Source organism: Salmo salar, chromosome 11 (assembly GCF_965601325.2).
Source record: "Salmo salar chromosome 11, fSalSal1, whole genome shotgun sequence".
Taxonomy (NCBI): domain Eukaryota; kingdom Metazoa; phylum Chordata; class Actinopteri; order Salmoniformes; family Salmonidae; genus Salmo; species Salmo salar.
In genome coordinates, this window is record NC_138301.1 from 27882501 (window position 1) to 27900993 (window position 18493).

Here is an 18493-nt window from a genome sequence, read left to right on the forward strand (position 1 = left end):
CTCAGCAGGGATGAGCTGGAGCGTGTGAACCCAGCCCCTCCAGAAGGCCGTGGGGTATAGCTAGGAGAGGCAGTTCAGTTTGCATCTTCATGTCATATTTTGTAAAGGGCTGCCAATCTGTTCGTTGTTGCGTCGGACAACAGTGACAAATGAGAGGGGAAGAAAGGAATCCTCCCTCTGTGATGGGAAAGAGATCAGGTCAAGGGAAGAGGCTTTCCCAAGGGATCTGTCTCCTCGCGTGAGGGGATGTGCTGCTTATACATAAACTCCTACTCCTTGAAGAGTTTCTCTGTGTGTGTGTGTGTGTGTGTGTGTGTGTGTGTGTGTGTGTGTGTGTGTGTGTGTGTGTGTGTTTGTCCTCATCGTGAAAGTTCATGCTGTTGGTGAATTAGGCCTTGTAGTTCCTTTTGATAATGTCCAGTCACACTGATTATGAGGATTCTATATCGTTCTATTTTTAGTACCATTTCCATATATTTTGGGGGAAAATCTGGAACTTTTAAAAAACTTCCAGCCTCTCTCTTCTCATAGCAACATATTTTATAATCTGGCTCAATAACAACTAATACATGTTTATTTTCCCCTGTTGTCTCTCTCGCTCCTCTGACTGTAGACTCTGGCCTGGTTGTCCCCAGTGTGTCCTACGAGCTTCACAAGTGTCTTCTGGCCTCAGCGGAGCGGCATGGCCTGTCTCTGGAGCGGAGGCTGGAGATGACTGGTGTGTGTGCCAGCCAGATGGCCCTCACTCTACTGGGGGGCCCCAACCGGTGAGTGGCTAGGTGGGCTCCCTCTACGGTGGTGACATCACATGCAACAGGCTTCATTGACATCAGAGTCGTGTTCAATAGGCACGAAACTAAAGAAAATGGTTTGAAATGGGGAGGTACTACAATATCTGAACTTACCCAATAAGAAATGCTAGTTTTTGCTTTCAGTTCCAAGGCATTTTGCTACGGTGTGCCCTAATGAACACGACCCAGGTTTATACAAACATGCCTTTATCCTACTATTTTTTTTTTATTGTTTCTTGTATTGTTGCCGTGGTGACAAACTGTAGTGAGGTGTTTTAAACAGGCATATAACCTTGGGGTGCTCCCTGTAAAACACTGATCAATGAAACTCTGGATGTATTGGCCAATTAGAGGTTTTGAAGCCACCGGTCGGACATATTGGTAGTCCTCAGAAGAAGCAGTCCTCCATAGGAATGAATGGAATTATATGTATTTTGGGAACAGGCAGAAAGTCAAATAATGCTTAGATTTTTTTTATGTTCAAAAGCTTGAATAAGTAGCTACTGGTCATCCAATGTGATGCAACCGTAACAATATTGCACCTTTAGCTTTAGCTGAGAACCCGTCTATTCATTGATTTGAATTTTACTGTCGGGTCGGATTTTGTGCTGCTCGTAATGAGGGACTTGTTTCCATCTGTGAGGAGGCGGTGCACAGCTCAGGGATATTCTAACGGGTAGTGGTATGATAGCTAGCTGAGCCCATGTCCACACTTGGCTAGCAGAGATATCTAGCTTACAGACCTGAGGGACAAACAACCTGACCCAGCAGCAGCTACTCTTCCTCCATCTAAGCTAAAGAAACTGAGAACTTTGGAGAGCTGACAGGCGAAAAGGGAAAACGATAGAGCCCGGGCCAAGACTAGAGTAAACCTTGGATTTGCGTTCACACAGTGGAGAGAACAATGAGAGTTGAAGGGATTCAAAACCGACAGTTTGGATTTTTTTCTACTGAAAACGTAAGACATTGTTAGGTAGATAATACATCTTTCTAGATATAAAGTGAAATGATGGTTTTGCTATTTAGTTATAAATATGTATGCAAGTGTTTATTTTGGATTACTTATTTTGATTGTTGTTTTCAAGCCACGCATCCAATAGTTTGTAAACTCAGCAAAAAAAGAAACATCCCTTTTTCAGGACCCTGTCTTTCAAAGATAATTCGTAAAAATCCAAATAACTTCACAGATCTTCATTATAAAGGGTTTAATTAAACACTGTTTCCCATGCTTGTTCAATGAACCATAAACAATTAATGCGCCTGCGGAACGGTTGTTAAGACACTAACAGCTTACAGACGGTAGGCAATTAAGGTCCTAAGTTATGAAAATTTAGGACATTAAAGAGCCTTTCTACTGACTCTGAAAAACACCAAAAGAAAGATGCCCAGGGTCCCTGCTCATCTGTGTGAACGTGCCTTAGGCATGCTGCAAGGAGGCATGAGGACTGCAGATGTGGCCAGGGTAATAAATTGCAATGTCCATACTGTGAGACGCCTAAGACCGTGCTACAGGGAGACAGGACGGTCAGCTGATCGTCCTCGCAGTGGCAGACCACGTGTAACAACACCTGCACATGATCGGTACATCCGAACATCACACCTGCGGGACAGGTACAGGATGGCAACAACAACTGCCCGAGTTACACCAGGAATGCACAATCCCTCCATCAGTGCTCAGACTGTCCGCAATAGGCTGAGAGAGGCTGAACTGAGGGTTTGTAGGCCTGTTGTAAGGCAGGTCCTCACCAGACATCACCAGTATCAACGTCGCCTACGGGCTCAAACCCACCGTCGCTGGACCAGACAGGACTGGAAAAAAGTGCTCTTCACTGACAAGTCACGGTTTTGTCTCACCAGGGGTGATGGTTGGATTTACGTTTATCGTCAAAGGAATGAGCGTTACACCGAAGCCTGTACTCTGGAGCGGGATCGATTTGGAGGTGGAGGGTCCGTCATGGTCTGGGGTGGTGTGTCACAGCATCATCGGACTGAGTTTGTTGTCATTGCAGGCAATCTCAATGATGTGCGTTACAGGGAAGACATCCTCCCCCCTCATGTGGTACGCTTCCTGCAGGCTCATCCTGACATGACCCTCCAGCATGACAATGCCACCATCCATACTGCTCGTTCTGTGCATGATATCCTGCAAGACAGGAATGTCAGTGTTCTGCCATGGCTAGCGAAGAGCCCGGATCTCAATCCCATTGAGCAAGTCTGGGACCTGTTGGATCGGAGGGCTAGGGCCATTCCCCCCAGAAATGTCCGGGAACTTGCAGGTGCCTTGGTGGAAGAGTGGGGTAACATCTCACAGCAAGAACGGGCAAATCTGGTGCAGTCCATGAGGAGGAGATGCACTGCAGTACTTAATGTAGCTGGTGGCCACACCAGATACTGACTGTTACTTTTGATTTTGCCCCCCTCCCTTTGTTCAGGGACACACCATTCAATTTCTGTTAGTCACATGTCTGTGGAACTTGTTCAGTTTATGTTTCAGTTGTTGAATCTTATGTTCATACAAATATTTACACATGTTAAGTTTGCTGAAGATAAACGGAGTTGACAGTGAGAGGAAGTTACTTTTTTTGCTGAGTTTATTAGCTTGTGCAGCTTATTAGCTGACTTTGACATTGTTATTTTTTTTCATTTGAATATAACATTTAGCTTCACTAGTTAGTCCTAACTAGCTACCTAATTTACGTGTGTAACGTTGCTTGACCTTGTGTTATATTTCTGTGGTCTGAAAGTCACGCTGTGATATTACCTAGCTAGCTATTTCACACACTACTCTACTGGCACAGAGTAGCCATGATCATAAAGTTCAATTCAGATACACAAAATGAAACACAATGCAACGGTTTGTTTGATTGGAAGGGTCTAGTTTTAGAACCTGTCATTTCGTCGGCTGGATTTTCCAAGATTCATTGGCGAAACGGTGTCAACTTCACGTCTCTTCTTCTTGATCTGAATGCCCTGTCTTTAGTCAGCTGTTGTACAACACAACATTCTAAAACTAGCTAGTTTTGTCTCCTGTTGGCTGTTGTATCTGAACTGGACTTCATTGCTTGACGTCAAAGCTCTTGAAAATATTTTTGAACCAGAAATATTATTTTTCAGTCATGAAAGGAATACATTTCCATCAACACCTAGCAAGCCTGTTTCCAGCCAGTATCCAGTATTGAAGCAGAATCAGATCGGTAAGCACAGGCTTTAGCAAAATATTTTTGACCATGTTGTCTGTTCCATCATGTTGTTTCCCCTAGCTAGCTAAGAACAATAAGTAGCATCTTTTAATGCTATGCATCTATCTAGCTAGGCTGTTTAGGAAAATGAACTGCACAGGATTTACTTTGATTATTGATGACATTCTAGCCCAACATGATCCTACTGCATAGAGATGTTACTATGTTATTCCCCGTTTGAGCTGTCTGGCTGAGATGTAAACAGACAGCCCAAAATATATACATGCATTGAGTGTAAGACTGTAACATGACATTACATGACATGACTGGAAACATTAAGTCCTCATTCTGTCTAATAGCCTACTAACTCTAACCCTCACCCTACCCATTAATGTATTTACTCTGAATATCTAAGACTGATGGTTATCAAAGGCAAATATTTCATAGTTGTCAAATGGTAAAATCGTATTCCAAATTGGGATTGATGGGGAATGTTTTATTTGATGTCTGTCTAGGTCAGGGATGGGCAACTCCAGTCCTCTGGGACTTGATTGGTGACACACTTTTGCCCCAATCCCAGCTGACACACCTGACTCCAATAATCATGGTCCTTAGTTTAGAATGCAATTTGTTGAATCAGGTGTGATTATTATAGGGCTTGGGGAAGGTGTGAAACCAATCAGGCCCCCCGAGGATGGGAGTTGCAGTCTTACCTCATTTCTACCAGCCACGTGCAACTGGAGGCGAAAAACTCTAGATCACCTTTCCTCCAGACACCGAGACACATACAAAGCTCTTCCTCGCCTTCCATTTGTCAAATCTGATCATAACTATATCCTCCTGATTCCTGCTTACAAGCAAAAACTCAAACACGAAGTACCAGTGACATGCTCAAATACAAAAGTGCACCGATGAAGCGGATGCTAAGCTACAGGACTGTTTTGTTAGCACAGACTGGAATAGGTTACGGGACTCATCCGATGGCATGGAGGAGTTTACCACATCAGTCACCAGCTTCATTAAGTGCGTTGATGATGTCGTCCCCACAGTGACTGAACGTACATATCCCAGCTAGAAGCCATGGATTACAGGCAACATCCGCATCCGCACTGAGCTAAAGGCTAGAGCTGCCGCTTTCCAGGAGCGGTACACTAACCCTGAAGTTTATAAGAAATCCGCTACGCCCTCTGGCGAATCATCAAACAGGCAAATTGTCAATACAGGACTAAGATCGAATCCTGCTACACCGGCTCTGATGCTCGTTGGATGTGGCAGGGCTTGCAAAACAGATCTGCGTTCTTACAAACATGAATGCATGTCTTTAAAGCAGGAAGCAGGAGAATGGAGTTATGGTCTGATTTGCCCAAGGGAGGCCATTGTATGTGTTTTTGTATGTGGAGTAAAGGTGATCTAGAGTTTTGTTGCACGCTACAGTTCTGCACTGATGGTAATGAAAATCTATAGACAAATTACTCACCAAATATGATTCTGTCTTTCAGCTAAAGGAGACTACAATAAGTTTTGAAGGTGGAGTGTCTACACATTGAAAACTGCACAGGACTACACCTACATCCCTGAACTTCAGGGAGCAGTGTTGAGAAGACTGGGCTCTCAATTGTGGCTACCAAGGGGAATGATATTCCCTGAAGTGCCACCACCAACAACGGATGACCCGCTACAACTTCAAGGAGACGTCGACATGCGACACAGGATGCAGTTAGCACACCTTTGAGCGGGGAAGGATCTGAGCTATGGGCCTACAACCAAACATATATAAGGGATGTTGGTGTGGGTGAAAATAAACTTGTGTGAGAAACCAAATTTGTGCATTCTTTATCTTGCAAATTGGTGTCATTATTGTATTTTTGGAATGGTTTTAGAATTATTTACTTAACTGTTCTGTTTTCCTGGCTATCTATGCTCTTGTCGGTTTTCACTTCAAATTAGCAGACCCACAGGTGGGTAGATATCCAGAAAGACGGCTGGACCACCGTGGTGTAAATACAGTACAAAACAAGTCGGTCTGATTACACAGATCAGGTCAAATAAAGTTTTATTAGGGAGATGAACAAATATACAAGGCAGTATCTTTAAACTTCTTGAAATAACAAAAGCACTGTGTTATGAAAACATTCTGATAAAGTACTGAACTGATGTCACCCAGACCAAGGACAAAATAAAAAAATGACTTCTAAAAATGTCACCAAATTGAGTATTTTCCTTAATTGTGATTGAAATGAAGAATAAAGTAAAGTGTTGCCGTGGAAAGTGTTCAACTGTTATGTAAACATACTTGGTAATAAATAACTGAAATAGTGCAGTTGTGAAATGGCAGCAGTTGTGTTGTACGGTGCAGGAGTCTCCCTGCAATTCAGGCAGGTGCACCAGCGAGATTGTCTGCGATGTGGGATGTCTGGAGATACTAGGATAGCTCTCCGGTACTCCATGATGTCAAAAATAATTCCAGTTAGACTGGAAGCATGAACTTAATTACAGCATGCTGCCAAATGTTGTGTGATATGATTTGAATGTTGTGAAACGGGTAAACAGTACCACAGGTGAAAGGTTTTTACTGACCTTCATCTCGGCCAGCCTCTCTTCTTGCAGTCGGGCAGATCTTTTCAAGTTCTTTCTGTCCAATTCTTTCTGCAGCCCTGGACAGGCTGCGGCTCTTCAAAACTGGAATCCTACAGAAAAAAAAAACATTTACACAACACAACACTATTAGGATTGTATTGTAATGTTCACTACATGGTATTTTTTATGAGTAACCAATATTGATTTTCATGCAGAAGGGTCAAGTATCACACTTCTGCAATCACTGCACAACATCTTCATATGTAGCAATAGCTCTCGAGAATCAAGGGGCCATCCCAATAATGTTATTAGCTAGCTAGTATAGGAGTCCGAAGGGCAAAGGACTGAATGCATACAAAGCCAAGATTATTTTACATGAATGCAGGTCTATAAAGTCAAAAACAAAAACATTTTAGACTGCTTTTTGTAAGTTAGCTTGCTAGCTATCATCAGATTGCTATTTATTATTGTACCAGGCAGGGAAATTTACAGTAACTATTCTCAACCTGCTAGTTACCTTGACATCGGTGACTACCGATGAGTAATGGGGTTTCTGGGAAATCCGGTTGAAATCTTGAAAGAATACAGCATTCTTGCCAGAAGGGTCTCCAAAAACATCTGTTACGCAGTTACGCAGTGAAGATATAAGTATTTTTTTTTTTGTAGTGGGGACAATAACATTGTTACTTTCTAAAAATGATACTTTACAGAAATGTTTATATATATATTATTTTTGTGTGTTTTTGTTTAGCTCACAAAATATAATTAAAAAATAATAGAATAAACATTGTAAAAACAAATGTAGACATTAATAAATATTTTTTTTAAATTACAATGGTGGGGGAGCACCAAAATGGAAGCATGGCTTCAAAACAGCCCCCCCCCCCCCCCTGTTCGTCGTCTAGTGTATCTAAAAATTCATTCTCACTGTTAAGTCAAGAATGTCTGACATGCTGTGAATCTTCCATTTCCCCTCTGCTTTAGGCTTTTTTCTTTGTGCGTGTGAAGGAGTCAATGCAAATACCATATTTATGATGAATAGACAGTAGCTTTAGCAATTAATCATGACAGAAAGCCAATACTTTGCATGGAAAGGTGTAGCAGCCTATTGAAAGCGTGAGGTGTTTATGATCGACATAGGACACAATGCTCCACTGACCTTGATTACAATGACTGCAGATAAAGGCTTCCTCTGGTGTTTATGCTGTAGTTGAAGAGTTGTGTTTTATAAGAAAGGGAAACCCTTGCACAACAACCAGTTTATTACCCATGCAGTCCTGAGGTGATGATAATGCTCCTTTGTTTGCAGTTTGTGGAAATGGCAAATCATGATGTTCAGATCAGTCATGATTGTATTCTGCACAATTAATTATCTCAATGAGGACAATAAAGTTTGTCTAATCCACCAGTAATCACATATCCCAGGCCTTGGCTTGTACTATTTGTATTGATAAGAAATCAAAATAAGACAACAACCAAATCACCTTTGTCTCTTGGATGTCCCCAGGCTGACACCTAAGAATAATCACCAGCGTCCCACGGTGGCCCTGCTGTGTGGCCCCCATGTCCAGGGGGCCCAGGGCATCAGCTGTGGACGGCACCTGGCCAACCACGAGGTGGAGGTCATCCTCTTCCTTCCCAACTTCGTCAAGATGCAGGAGTCCATCACCAACGAACTCGCCCTCTACAGCAAGACCAGCGGCAAGCAGGTGGCCAGCATCAAAGGTACCGACTTATCCTGACTAACAAATTTGTTCTCTGTTCACAGATATTATCAGCTTTTGAAATCATTAGATGTGATGAGACTGTAAATGGAAAGGTAAATGGACTGTAGATATTGAAAATGGTGAATCCACTTCCTTGTTGTGTGTTTTTTTGTTTGCATGAGCTGTATAAAAAGTTCATTGTTTTCTAATCTAGAGTAGACACTTCCCTCTGTTATATACTGAACAAAAAAATATAAACACAACATGCAACAATTTAAAAGATTTGACTGTTTATATAAGTTCATTGAAATAAATTAATTAGGCCCTAATCTATGGATTTCACATGACTTTTAACAGCGGTACACTGAAACAATGTTGCCCTCTGCTGGAGGTGTAGCTACACAGAAGCTTTTAGTTGAAACCCTGATCTATGTCCCTCTCTCTCCTCCCAGACCTGCCGGTCAGCCCGGTGGACCTGGTCATCAACTGTCTGGACAGCCATGAGAACGGCTTCCTAAGGGATCAGGCCTGGTACCTGGCGGCTGCGGACTGGGCCAACCAGAACAGGGCTCCGGTACTCAGCATTGACCCTCCAGTGAGTGGCCAGAAGCAGGCCGTGGAGGCCAAGTGGACCCTGTCTTTGGGCCTGCCCCTGCCTATAGATGTTGGGGAGGCTAGGGTCTACCTGTGTGACATCGGGGTGCCCAAGCAGGTGTTCCAGGAAGTGGGCATCAACTACCATTCGCCCTTCGGCTGCAAATTCGTTATTCCTTTACACGCTGCATAGCAGGACCTGCTACAACATATCAGCCCTGGCTGTGAACAGGATTGTGTTGTCATTCTAGTGAAATACAAAAGGCCTTCTTAGAGGGTGATGTGTACAGTTACTGAAAAAAGGTTATGGGGGGATTTCAGAATGTGCACTTAATTGTATTGCTGGTTGGTATATGTTTTTCCTTTGCTCCCAGTGGACCCCTGGGAGTATATCGCGTGCCACGGGAGAAGGGTAAAGCTCCCAAGAGGAGGGCTTCCTGATAAGGGCTATGTGTGTGTATTGCCCTCCTCTAATAACCAGTCTGAGTATGTTATGTTTACAGAGAGCTGACTAACCACTAGGAGTCAGTCTCTATCTATGACCCCTGACCCTGACGGTGTGACCAGCCCTGGGCCTGAGACATACTTCCTGTTTCCTACTGTAGATTGTGTGGACTGGAGACCACATGACCTGGCTGACCCAGTGCCCCACAGCAGAGCTCAATCTCTCTTGCCTCTCTGGGAAAAGCCCTATGATCTGAATTAGAGATTTTGGTTGAAATGCCATATTCTCACTAAATTCAGTTGGTGTGTTTTTCTTAAATTACACTTTTTGGTCAACATCGATTGAAGCAATTTTCAATTGAAATGTGTAATTTAGCTAGCACTAGTATCAACTCGAAACAAACTAATTTGTTTGTCTCTATCTAAGAAGAAAATGTTTAAGAATTTGTCTGTTTTTGATAAATAGGGAAGATGTTTTGGATTTGTTTGAATGCATATATTTTCTAAGCTGCATCTGGGCTATATTTTTAACAACACTGCAATGAAAGATGTAAAGTGGTGCTCAACACTTTTGTTTCATTGTATTTGTGTTACCGTACAAACAAATAGTTTCTCGGTCTTTTGCACTTCTCATATGAAATCATATCTTTGTTTGACACCTGTCAGATAAGGCCACATACAGTCTTATAATAGTTTACAAGGGTATGCATATGAATCTGTTAAGTAGCTATACACAGTAGAAAGGTACACATGCTCTACCTCTGCTGCCGTGACTGTCTTCTTGCTTCAGGTTTTGTAAACATGTCATTTGCCAAGCAGTACCATTTAGTTTACACTGAATATTACAGCATTTGTCAAGAAACAAGAAATGTAAGTTACTTTTCCTAGTAGTAGCCATTGTACCATTTTTAATTTACTTTCAGATAGGCTTGGGTTTGTATTTAATTTGTGTTGGCAATATGCAATTTAAATTCTGAACACAAGCGTTAGATGTGAAGCTAAACAGAGGGGCCACAGTAGATAAGACTAGGATTATTTTTTTTGCAATCATTTTGAAAGCGGATCTTTAAATTCGCTTGAGCCCGACTTGGATTTGTGTGAGACGTTCGGTGGTTGTGTAAACAGATCTGTGATTGCAGACCTGTTTGGTCACGTACTGGCCAGGATGTCTGAATTATGTTTGCAAACGATTAGCAATTTTTGCAAACACTCGGTGCATCTTAGTATGGAGTGCAGACATCGTGTTTTAGGGAGCTTTTGTGAATGTGTTAGATTTAGGTTTGGCTATGTTTCTCCCAGGGCAGTTTTCAATCACTGGGCAGTCATTGAGGCTGACTGCTTTCTTGAAAACTGTATGATACACTTTTTTATTCTAAATACAAATATTGGTGTGTTTGCACATGTTTATTTTCATGGGTAGTCGATGAGGATTGATCTGAATTGATCGGGTTACAACTTTGCAAACATTCATATGACTTGGAAGTACTGTCTTGTCTGTATATCTGCTCTACATTTCCAAACGACTAAATCAGACTATTGTTAATAGTGCATACAGCTCATGTAATACAGTGAATCAATGGCATCTGTTGCCAATTGTGTTCTAGCTGGTAGGGCTCTTTGAGTTTTCATTTCTTTTTGTTTATCTCTGGTAATGTTGCTCAATAATGCTGTGTCGTGCAATGAGCTTTCTCACTTATTACAAGTGTATGTAGCCTATTTTTGTAAATGTATGCCATCTCACTTGCAATATCTGTAGTTGGCACCGCAGTATTGACATAACATGTTATGATGTGAGAATAGAACAAAAAAATGTATCTTTATAAAGCATCCAAATCACGTATTTTAGCCTAGTTGTTGGGCTCCTTGAGGCTGCTGCTGTTGTCAGCTTTGAGAGGAATGCCATCAGATGGCCTGTTCCTGCATGTGATGCCAGAGAGTTATGGATGCTGAGGTGAGAAGTCTTACAGGAGATTTTTTGTCACCTTAAAGTAGTACTTTCAGAAATATTTCCCAGGGAAAATATGATCTTGTATTGTGACACTCCAGCCCAGACAGATTTATTTTAAAGTGATTTATGGTCATATTGTTACAAAAGATTTGCCAGAAAACAGGCCATGTTTTCACACAGCCAGTTAGTCATATTCTTAAGGACTCACAGTAATTGTTTTGGGGAAGTGTCCTCTTGGTAGCTAGCAATGGGACAGTGGCTAATCTCATATGATGTCATGATGGAGGAACTAAACCATTTTTGTTCAAGTCATTACAGATTTCATCTTTAAGAAAAAAAATGTTTACTTAAGTTTATTTTTTGAGGAATTGGTGTGTAAACTGGAATAATAAACGTTATCCTTTATCATAAAGGAATTTCAGCAAGGCAGTTGAAGCATGTGACACCACAAGTATTTGTAACTCTGTATGCAGGTCTGGTCCAAGTTGACACTGTTCTGTATACTGAGATCAAGCTTGAGAATGAATGACTGATAATCATTAAATGTGACACTGCATAGAAAACATCAAATTTTTTAAAGGGCCTCAATTTTTCAACACACTTCCATTTCAATTGCTGTTAACCTGTTTGTTGTAAAAAGACCACTTCATCCATTTTATATAGAAAATACAGGGGGGGCAAAATGTGCCACATGCACTACTTTTGTAGGAATTGAATCTTGAGACCACATTTGATTTATTTTATTTGAGTTATAGCTAACCCACAGCTACAATTTTGTTTTGGGTGGAAAAACGTTTGGTACAAGATCATGCGTGGGAGTGTGTATAGTAATTGTTAAAGATCTCCAAGCCACACTTTTTATTTAGCTGCAGCAAATGTAGTGTTTTTGTTTATTAAATGGACATGTGGCTACTCTGCATGTTTGTGTTCACACATTATTTGTATGGTGGAGTACTGAGGATGCATTTTCACAGGTTGTCCACCAGATGGTTCTATGTAGCCACAACCCGAGGAAGCTACAAGGTAGCCTATGTGCTGTGCTGGGGCGATGTCAAAAGTTTGCCTCGGTTTCTCTTTTTACATTTCTAATGGGAAACCCAGCCAATTTTAATTATGCTTAGTGCTGGCAGCTTTGAGATGAATGCATGCAATAGGTGGCGAAAGTCATCAGAATTGATACTGCCTTGGAGAAGATCAAGCATTTCATTCAAATGGTAAAAAACAACAACACAGAGTTAATGACATATCAGTAGTGAAGGACCATAACATTAGGTATTCTTCTCTCGATATCTTTTTCCTGCAAACTGCAACTTGGCCGCATTCTGTTGGAGATATTATTTTTGCTTCCACATGACTGGTTTGACCACAAGGTCGTGCTCACAGCTCACACTTCTTCAGTCAGCTGAAATTCCCTTGTGTGTTGCTGCCAATAAATGAGCGCATGCGTACTGCTGCTGCTGGTTGGAAGGAAGGAAGGAGGGGGAGACCATCCATTTCATTTACGAGGCCTGTGCGATCTCATAGAGCGAGCGTCAAATTGGGATATTCATCTTTTTACTTCAGATAAACTGGATGCTCGCAATAACATACTTCTCCATGGCCTGCCGCGTTAAGTTGTAAAGACATCTGGTCAACATAAAGCGATAGCTTACGGTGAGTTGTTGTACACTCAAGCAGTGTCTCTAGCGCTGTGCTGCAATACCATCTCAGCCCGGAAAGCTTCCCAATAATTTGAAAAATGTCAAATTAGGCGGTTTTGTATTTTTGTAATTACTTTCTTACCGCTATTATAACTACATCTATTAGCTTAATATAATTGCAAGTTGTTTTTAATGGCTCAACAAACGGCTCCACCCATTTAACCGGTGCAATTAGCTAGCTACATTAGCGACCTCCGCGTTCCTTCGATCAGTCGCATTGACTGACTGGTGCCGGGACGAGGAGGGTCAGCCAATTGATGGAACCAACGGGTTATTTGACGGGTAGTTTGTCTGCGTTTTCTGTCTTGTGGCCGCTGACAGCTCAGCAATAACGAGAAGCAAGACAGGAAGTGGGTATGTTACTGTCCGCATGGCAAAGTGTTACTGCATGCTTGAATTATATTGTTAATCGTCTGGACTCGTGCACAACTCAATCTAGTTACAGTTGTGGGTGACTGGTTCTGTGTTCCAAACTAATATGTCAGTTTGTGATTTGTTCATTGTTGTGATTTAGGATGCTGTGGTAATCAATCCTTTATCTACACATGTCTTGTAACATTGTTGTCCCTAAATGTTGCAATGTAACCCCATGTTATCGCGTGCTGTGGCATGCCTGTCTGAAACCATGTAGCCTCAACTCATTGTTGTGCCACACTTCGCTACAACCTTGTCTAAGTCATTGTGAGCCGTAGCGATAATCAGCAGCTATAGCATTTGGTTATGTCCAGTTGTTTTGGTTGTCTCTTCTTGTGGCATTAGTTAGGCAATAGGCTTACATGCCATTGGAAGTATAATATTGTGAATGTGACAGAGCACCAGCATCTCGTTGGTCTTGGCATGATGTGCTGTCAGTTACATTTTAAAGAAACAGGCGTCAAAAGCCTATAATGAATGCAGTGTGAAATATTTGGTCTACTTTTTAGGGGTCATGGGCGGTCACATGAACAATTTGGGCATCACAGAGGAGTAATTAACAAAATCACTTCTCTGCCTAACAAATGCCCCATCTTCACTATCTGGTTATTAAGTGCAAAGTGTAATGTAGCATGCTACTGTAGCTTTGGGTTTTCCATTAGAGAGATCTGTTATCAAGATGGTGGGAGGAGATGATCCTGGCATTCATTATCCTCCAAGGTATTTGGAAACCAGACTGCAACATGTTTGGGATCTGTATGTTGTCTGAGCTGGGCCTTCTGTTGGGGTGTCCACCTGGTGCATGGAGGCTGACTGAGTGTTTGCGTACCAAGTATCCCAAAGTGTACTCTTGTGCACTCCGCTCCTCAAGGTAAGTGAACAAGTGTGCACTTAGGGCATAAGGGTAGGCTGTAGAATTGGTATGCTGTGAGTGAAGATATGAAGACAGCCCTGTCTATCTGTAAAGGCAAGCAGACCATCTACTGATACCCTGATGAAGGCAGTTGTCGAAAGGCATTGTTTAAAAAGGTTGCAAGCAAACTTCCATTGTGGTACCCAGAGTTGCAGAATAGATAGGTTAGCTGACAACGTCATGAAAACGATGTGCACGCTTCCATGAGTCAAAGTCAGCGTGTTGTGATAATGGATGGCCAGATTGCTTGCAAGAAGGACAAGAAATGACCATATGGGAATTGTGGCTCATTTCATCTTATTGATCCCATGTCTTTGTTTTGAGGTTTTTTAACTGATTTTATGTCGGTGCTAATATGCCTGAAATTCTCTAGCTAGTTAACCGAGCAATGTAGCAATGTATTTGACAAGTGCTCATTGTGTCATTATTTTATAAACATTGGACACAAAATATACACGTTGTCTACAATCTAAGCCAACCCTGTCTGTTTGGCTCCATCGTTGAGCACGCCTCGGGTTTTGTTCCTAAACAACCAACCAGTCTGTCTTTCACTTAGCTCCAGTGTTCATGCACCTTGGTTTGATAGTGAGATAGGGACAGACCCAATCTACTGAAGCAGACCCATGCAGGTACGGAATACATCGACCACACTAACCACCAATACAATACTCTGCTCTTTGTCAATAGCTCACTCTGCAGTATTGATTGACTGACGTGCATTAGCCACTGAGCAGGGCAGGCAAGAGAAGACTAGAGGTGTCAGTTGAAGCTCATTTCTGCTCTCCCTTGTCTCTATGAAGTATTTAGTATCTCAGAGCTCAGCTTACACACTAAGCAGGAAGGGAGGTAATGGCTGCTGCTGCTCTGTCTGCTGCACACTCTCTCATTAGACATCTTAAGCCTGGCCAACAGGCCAAGGACCCTGACCTTTAAACAATTGCCACATTCTCTTTTTTTTTTTCTCCTCCCAAATGTGTTTAAAAAAAAAAAAATCTCTGAAATGCATGTTGATTTTTGTTTTGTAGATTTGTGTAATCCTCAATTGAAAGTGGCATTAAGATGATCTGGTGGGCACTAGACTAGCGTACCTAGATGTTTTTATTCCCTTTTACCTCCAACCTCAGTCAGTTTAAGCTGGCTTGGCAAAGTTGTTTTTTGAGGAGCAATGCCGTTTTGAGATGAATGAGTTGGTTAGTTGTTGTGTGTGTCTGAGCAGTGCCTGTGCGGTTTGTTAGGGCTGGGAAGGAAAGAAATTGCCCCACACCCCCTGCTCTTTCGTCCAACAAGGCACTTCAGGGGCATGAATTTGAGCTACATTCTGTTTCTTGAATATCTAGCAGTAATATGGCGAGAGAAGTAGCCTAGGCCTAGATGGTGTTTGTTGACATGCACTCTGACCCCTGGCTTCTGTATGTGGTGGATCATGCTAGGATCAATTTAAGTTATCCAATCAGAACCATGTCATACATGTTTTAGTAGCACCACAAGAAGTGTACTACAATGCACTATAATTATTTTCAGCTTTCAAAGAGGCTGGCCTTGTAGCCTTTCAGCTTCGTATTATTCTATGTCATTAAAACAACCCTGGCACTGTGGTCTCTATGTAACATGGGAGTGGAGGTGGCAGAGAGCCATATTAGCCCTGCTCTCTCTTCTCCTGTTGCTCCTATGTCTCCTTCTCTGTTCAGCAGCTGTGGAAGGAAGGAGCAGTGTTGTGTTGGGGCCCACAGGGAGGGCCGGACCCCTCCGGCCCTGCCTACCGCCCAGCAGAATGGGGGCGTTGTGGTGGCGGTCTGAGGCACAAACACAGTGGGCTAGCATCTCCATCTGGGCAGCGGCTGGCAAGGCAGGCTGCTCCTTGAGATGGGCATGGATCTCCTGCTACTGGGCCTGCTGGACAGCCACAGGGACCCTCACACTTCTAAGGAGAGCACAGCCGCTGGCCACACACACACACACACACACACACACACACTGAGACCCAGTGAGACACTCATTCCCTGCTGAGAATCATTTTACACCAATCTGACCCTAAACCCAGATTAGAATAACTGCTTAAGGTGCTATTTGTGTAATTGAGTTTTTGCATTGGTGTGTAAAAGCACACATCTTCTTTCCTTCTATGAAAGGTCCTACACAGATTTTGGTAGATTGTGGTTATCGTTTTAAGACACTCACAGGTACACTGACTAAGAATCACATTCACACCACTACTTTCAGTAACTGTTGCCTTCCCAGGTCAATCGCTGTGTGTATGTCACAGAGAAAGGGTGACATGGGGAGAATGCCCCCAGAGGTGAGGGTAGTTAACTTGACAAGCAGACAGCAGCGCTGCCTGCCATATCTGAGACCTGCTGCAACCCAAACTTTTTTTTATCTCAGTAATCACTCTCAACAGGAAGTGATGATTTAAAGACGGCACTGAGAGACATTCCACAGCTCAATATAGTTGACAGATTTATAGGAGAGGTGATTGAAGTTCAGTCTCTGAATGCCATCTATCCCTTGTTGCCTTTCTCTCCTATGATTCCAACCTGTTTTAAGACACAAACTTGTTTTAGAAAACCATTGCAATCCCCTATTGTGTGAACTGTCAGGTGGCCACTTAATTATTCAAATGTTGGGCTTTGGAAGGCATCAGTCAGGGTTTTGTGTTTGTGGGAGCTGATTTGAATTAATGAGCAAAAGATAAAAGTTGAGCCGATGGGAAGTAAGGTCACTTCCTCCTCCAGATGGAGCCATGCAGAAGGGCTCACATCAAGACACTTTGTTACGTACTGGGCTGGCTGTGGCTGACTAACCTGACTGACTGGCTGTTAAACTGATGAGGATGATGGCTGACCCTTGTTTGGCATCATGGACTCTGATTGTGGCATTTGATCTGGGAGCGGGCATATCACTGAAATGTTATCAGTAGCTAGGCCTAGCCTGCACGTCAGCCATATTGAGTGTTTTGTCAAATTGCTGTGGTCTGAGGGGGCTTTGCCTGTTTTAGTCATTATATTTCTGTTGGGGATGTGGTATTAATAAGTGACCCTCATTGTCTTGTCCACACAGGGTTGAGGTTGTTCTGGCCCTGTGGTCACCAAGCTAGCAGGAAGTGTGTGGAGTCACTGCAGGGAAGAGATGTATGCTGCTTGCCTGTCCTGTATTTTAGCCTGGGGTTTCCCCTGCTTTCCCCGCACTTCCCTAGGAGCAGGTAGATGGTAACTTTGGTAGATGTGTAACTTTGGATTTTAGGAGCCCACGATGAAAGGGAGAGGATATGATGACGGTGGTTATATAACAGGTGGGGCCGTGGGGGGTAGACTCATATAGCCTAACTATACTGTTGTTGTTGACAGACTGACCTGTTTGTATGGAACACGGGATAAGTCCTAGATGATACATCTGTCTCAGTGGGGAAGCCATCTCCTACTTTCATCTGCTATTTGGTGGATTACAGGCCAACTTGTACAAGCTAACTTCAAATAACAACCAGCATCAAAGACAGAGGAATTCTCAACAATGGATCAGTAGACACTTATAAAAGTCTAGATTTATGAAATCTTTTAATAGTTTTACTTGACACCATCTTTCAGCTCTTTGATAATAATTCAGGTTACAGGCTAGGTTTACTTCCTGAAAGCAGATAGGCCTATTTGTCCTGATATGATTTCAATAAGGATTTTTTTCAGCTTACAAGTCACCTCTGACCTTGATGTAGCACGTTTGACTCAACAGCAGTCCAATCAGGCCAAAGGCAGCCCTCATCCAAGGGCTAGCTGGCCAATCAGCATGAACCAAGACAAGAGCTCAAACATGAGAATGGTTTCTGGGAAATCAAAGGAGAACTTGCATCAGCTATTGATTAATACAAAAGGAGGACCATTGCTCTGGTAGTCTGAGCATGATTAGTGATGTGCTTGTCTGCAGTCTTTCAGACTACTCTGCTATGGTGGGGGGCTGGTCATGTTCTCTGTGAAAACCTACCACCGTACAGCCATGTTGTATTTTCACCCTTATTACTAAGACAAGCAGCACTAGTTTAATTCTCTCAAAGCTCTCTTCAGTCCTTGACTGGGGTACTGAGTGTGTCAACTAGCAGTGTCATTAACACTGCATAAAGCTATAATTACTATTTGCAGTAATTGTTACTACTTCACACGCAACTCCTGGAACGTCTTCAATTTTGAGTATGCTAATTTGGTTTCCTGTGTCTAAAATAAAAAAATACTAATAAAAATA

The 18493-nt window shown here is 42.5% G+C and overlaps 2 protein-coding genes across 3 annotated transcripts in view; both read left to right on the forward strand.

The window, feature by feature from the left end:
- Nucleotides 1–12156, forward strand: part of LOC106562351 (enhancer of mRNA-decapping protein 3) — a 34261-nt gene extending 22105 nt beyond the window's left edge. The window contains exons 5-7 of the mRNA XM_014127180.3: nucleotides 614–767; nucleotides 8055–8272; nucleotides 8706–12156. Coding sequence (XP_013982655.1) covers nucleotides 614–767; nucleotides 8055–8272; nucleotides 8706–9040 — 707 coding nt within the window. The 3' untranslated portion in view covers nucleotides 9041–12156. The remainder of the gene's footprint in view (nucleotides 1–613; nucleotides 768–8054; nucleotides 8273–8705) is intronic.
- Nucleotides 12157–12684: 528 nt separating this feature from the next.
- The window catches only part of LOC106562350 (tyrosine-protein kinase CSK), a 40795-nt gene continuing 34986 nt past the window's right edge, over nucleotides 12685–18493 (forward strand). Inside the window, exon 1 of one of the 2 annotated variants that reach the window (XM_014127175.3) lies at nucleotides 12685–12892. The gene's annotated coding sequence lies outside the window, so the exon portion shown is untranslated. Of the gene's footprint in view, nucleotides 12893–12950; nucleotides 13294–18493 lie in introns of those variants that run through there. The other variant, XM_014127176.3, reaches the window with a different exon arrangement.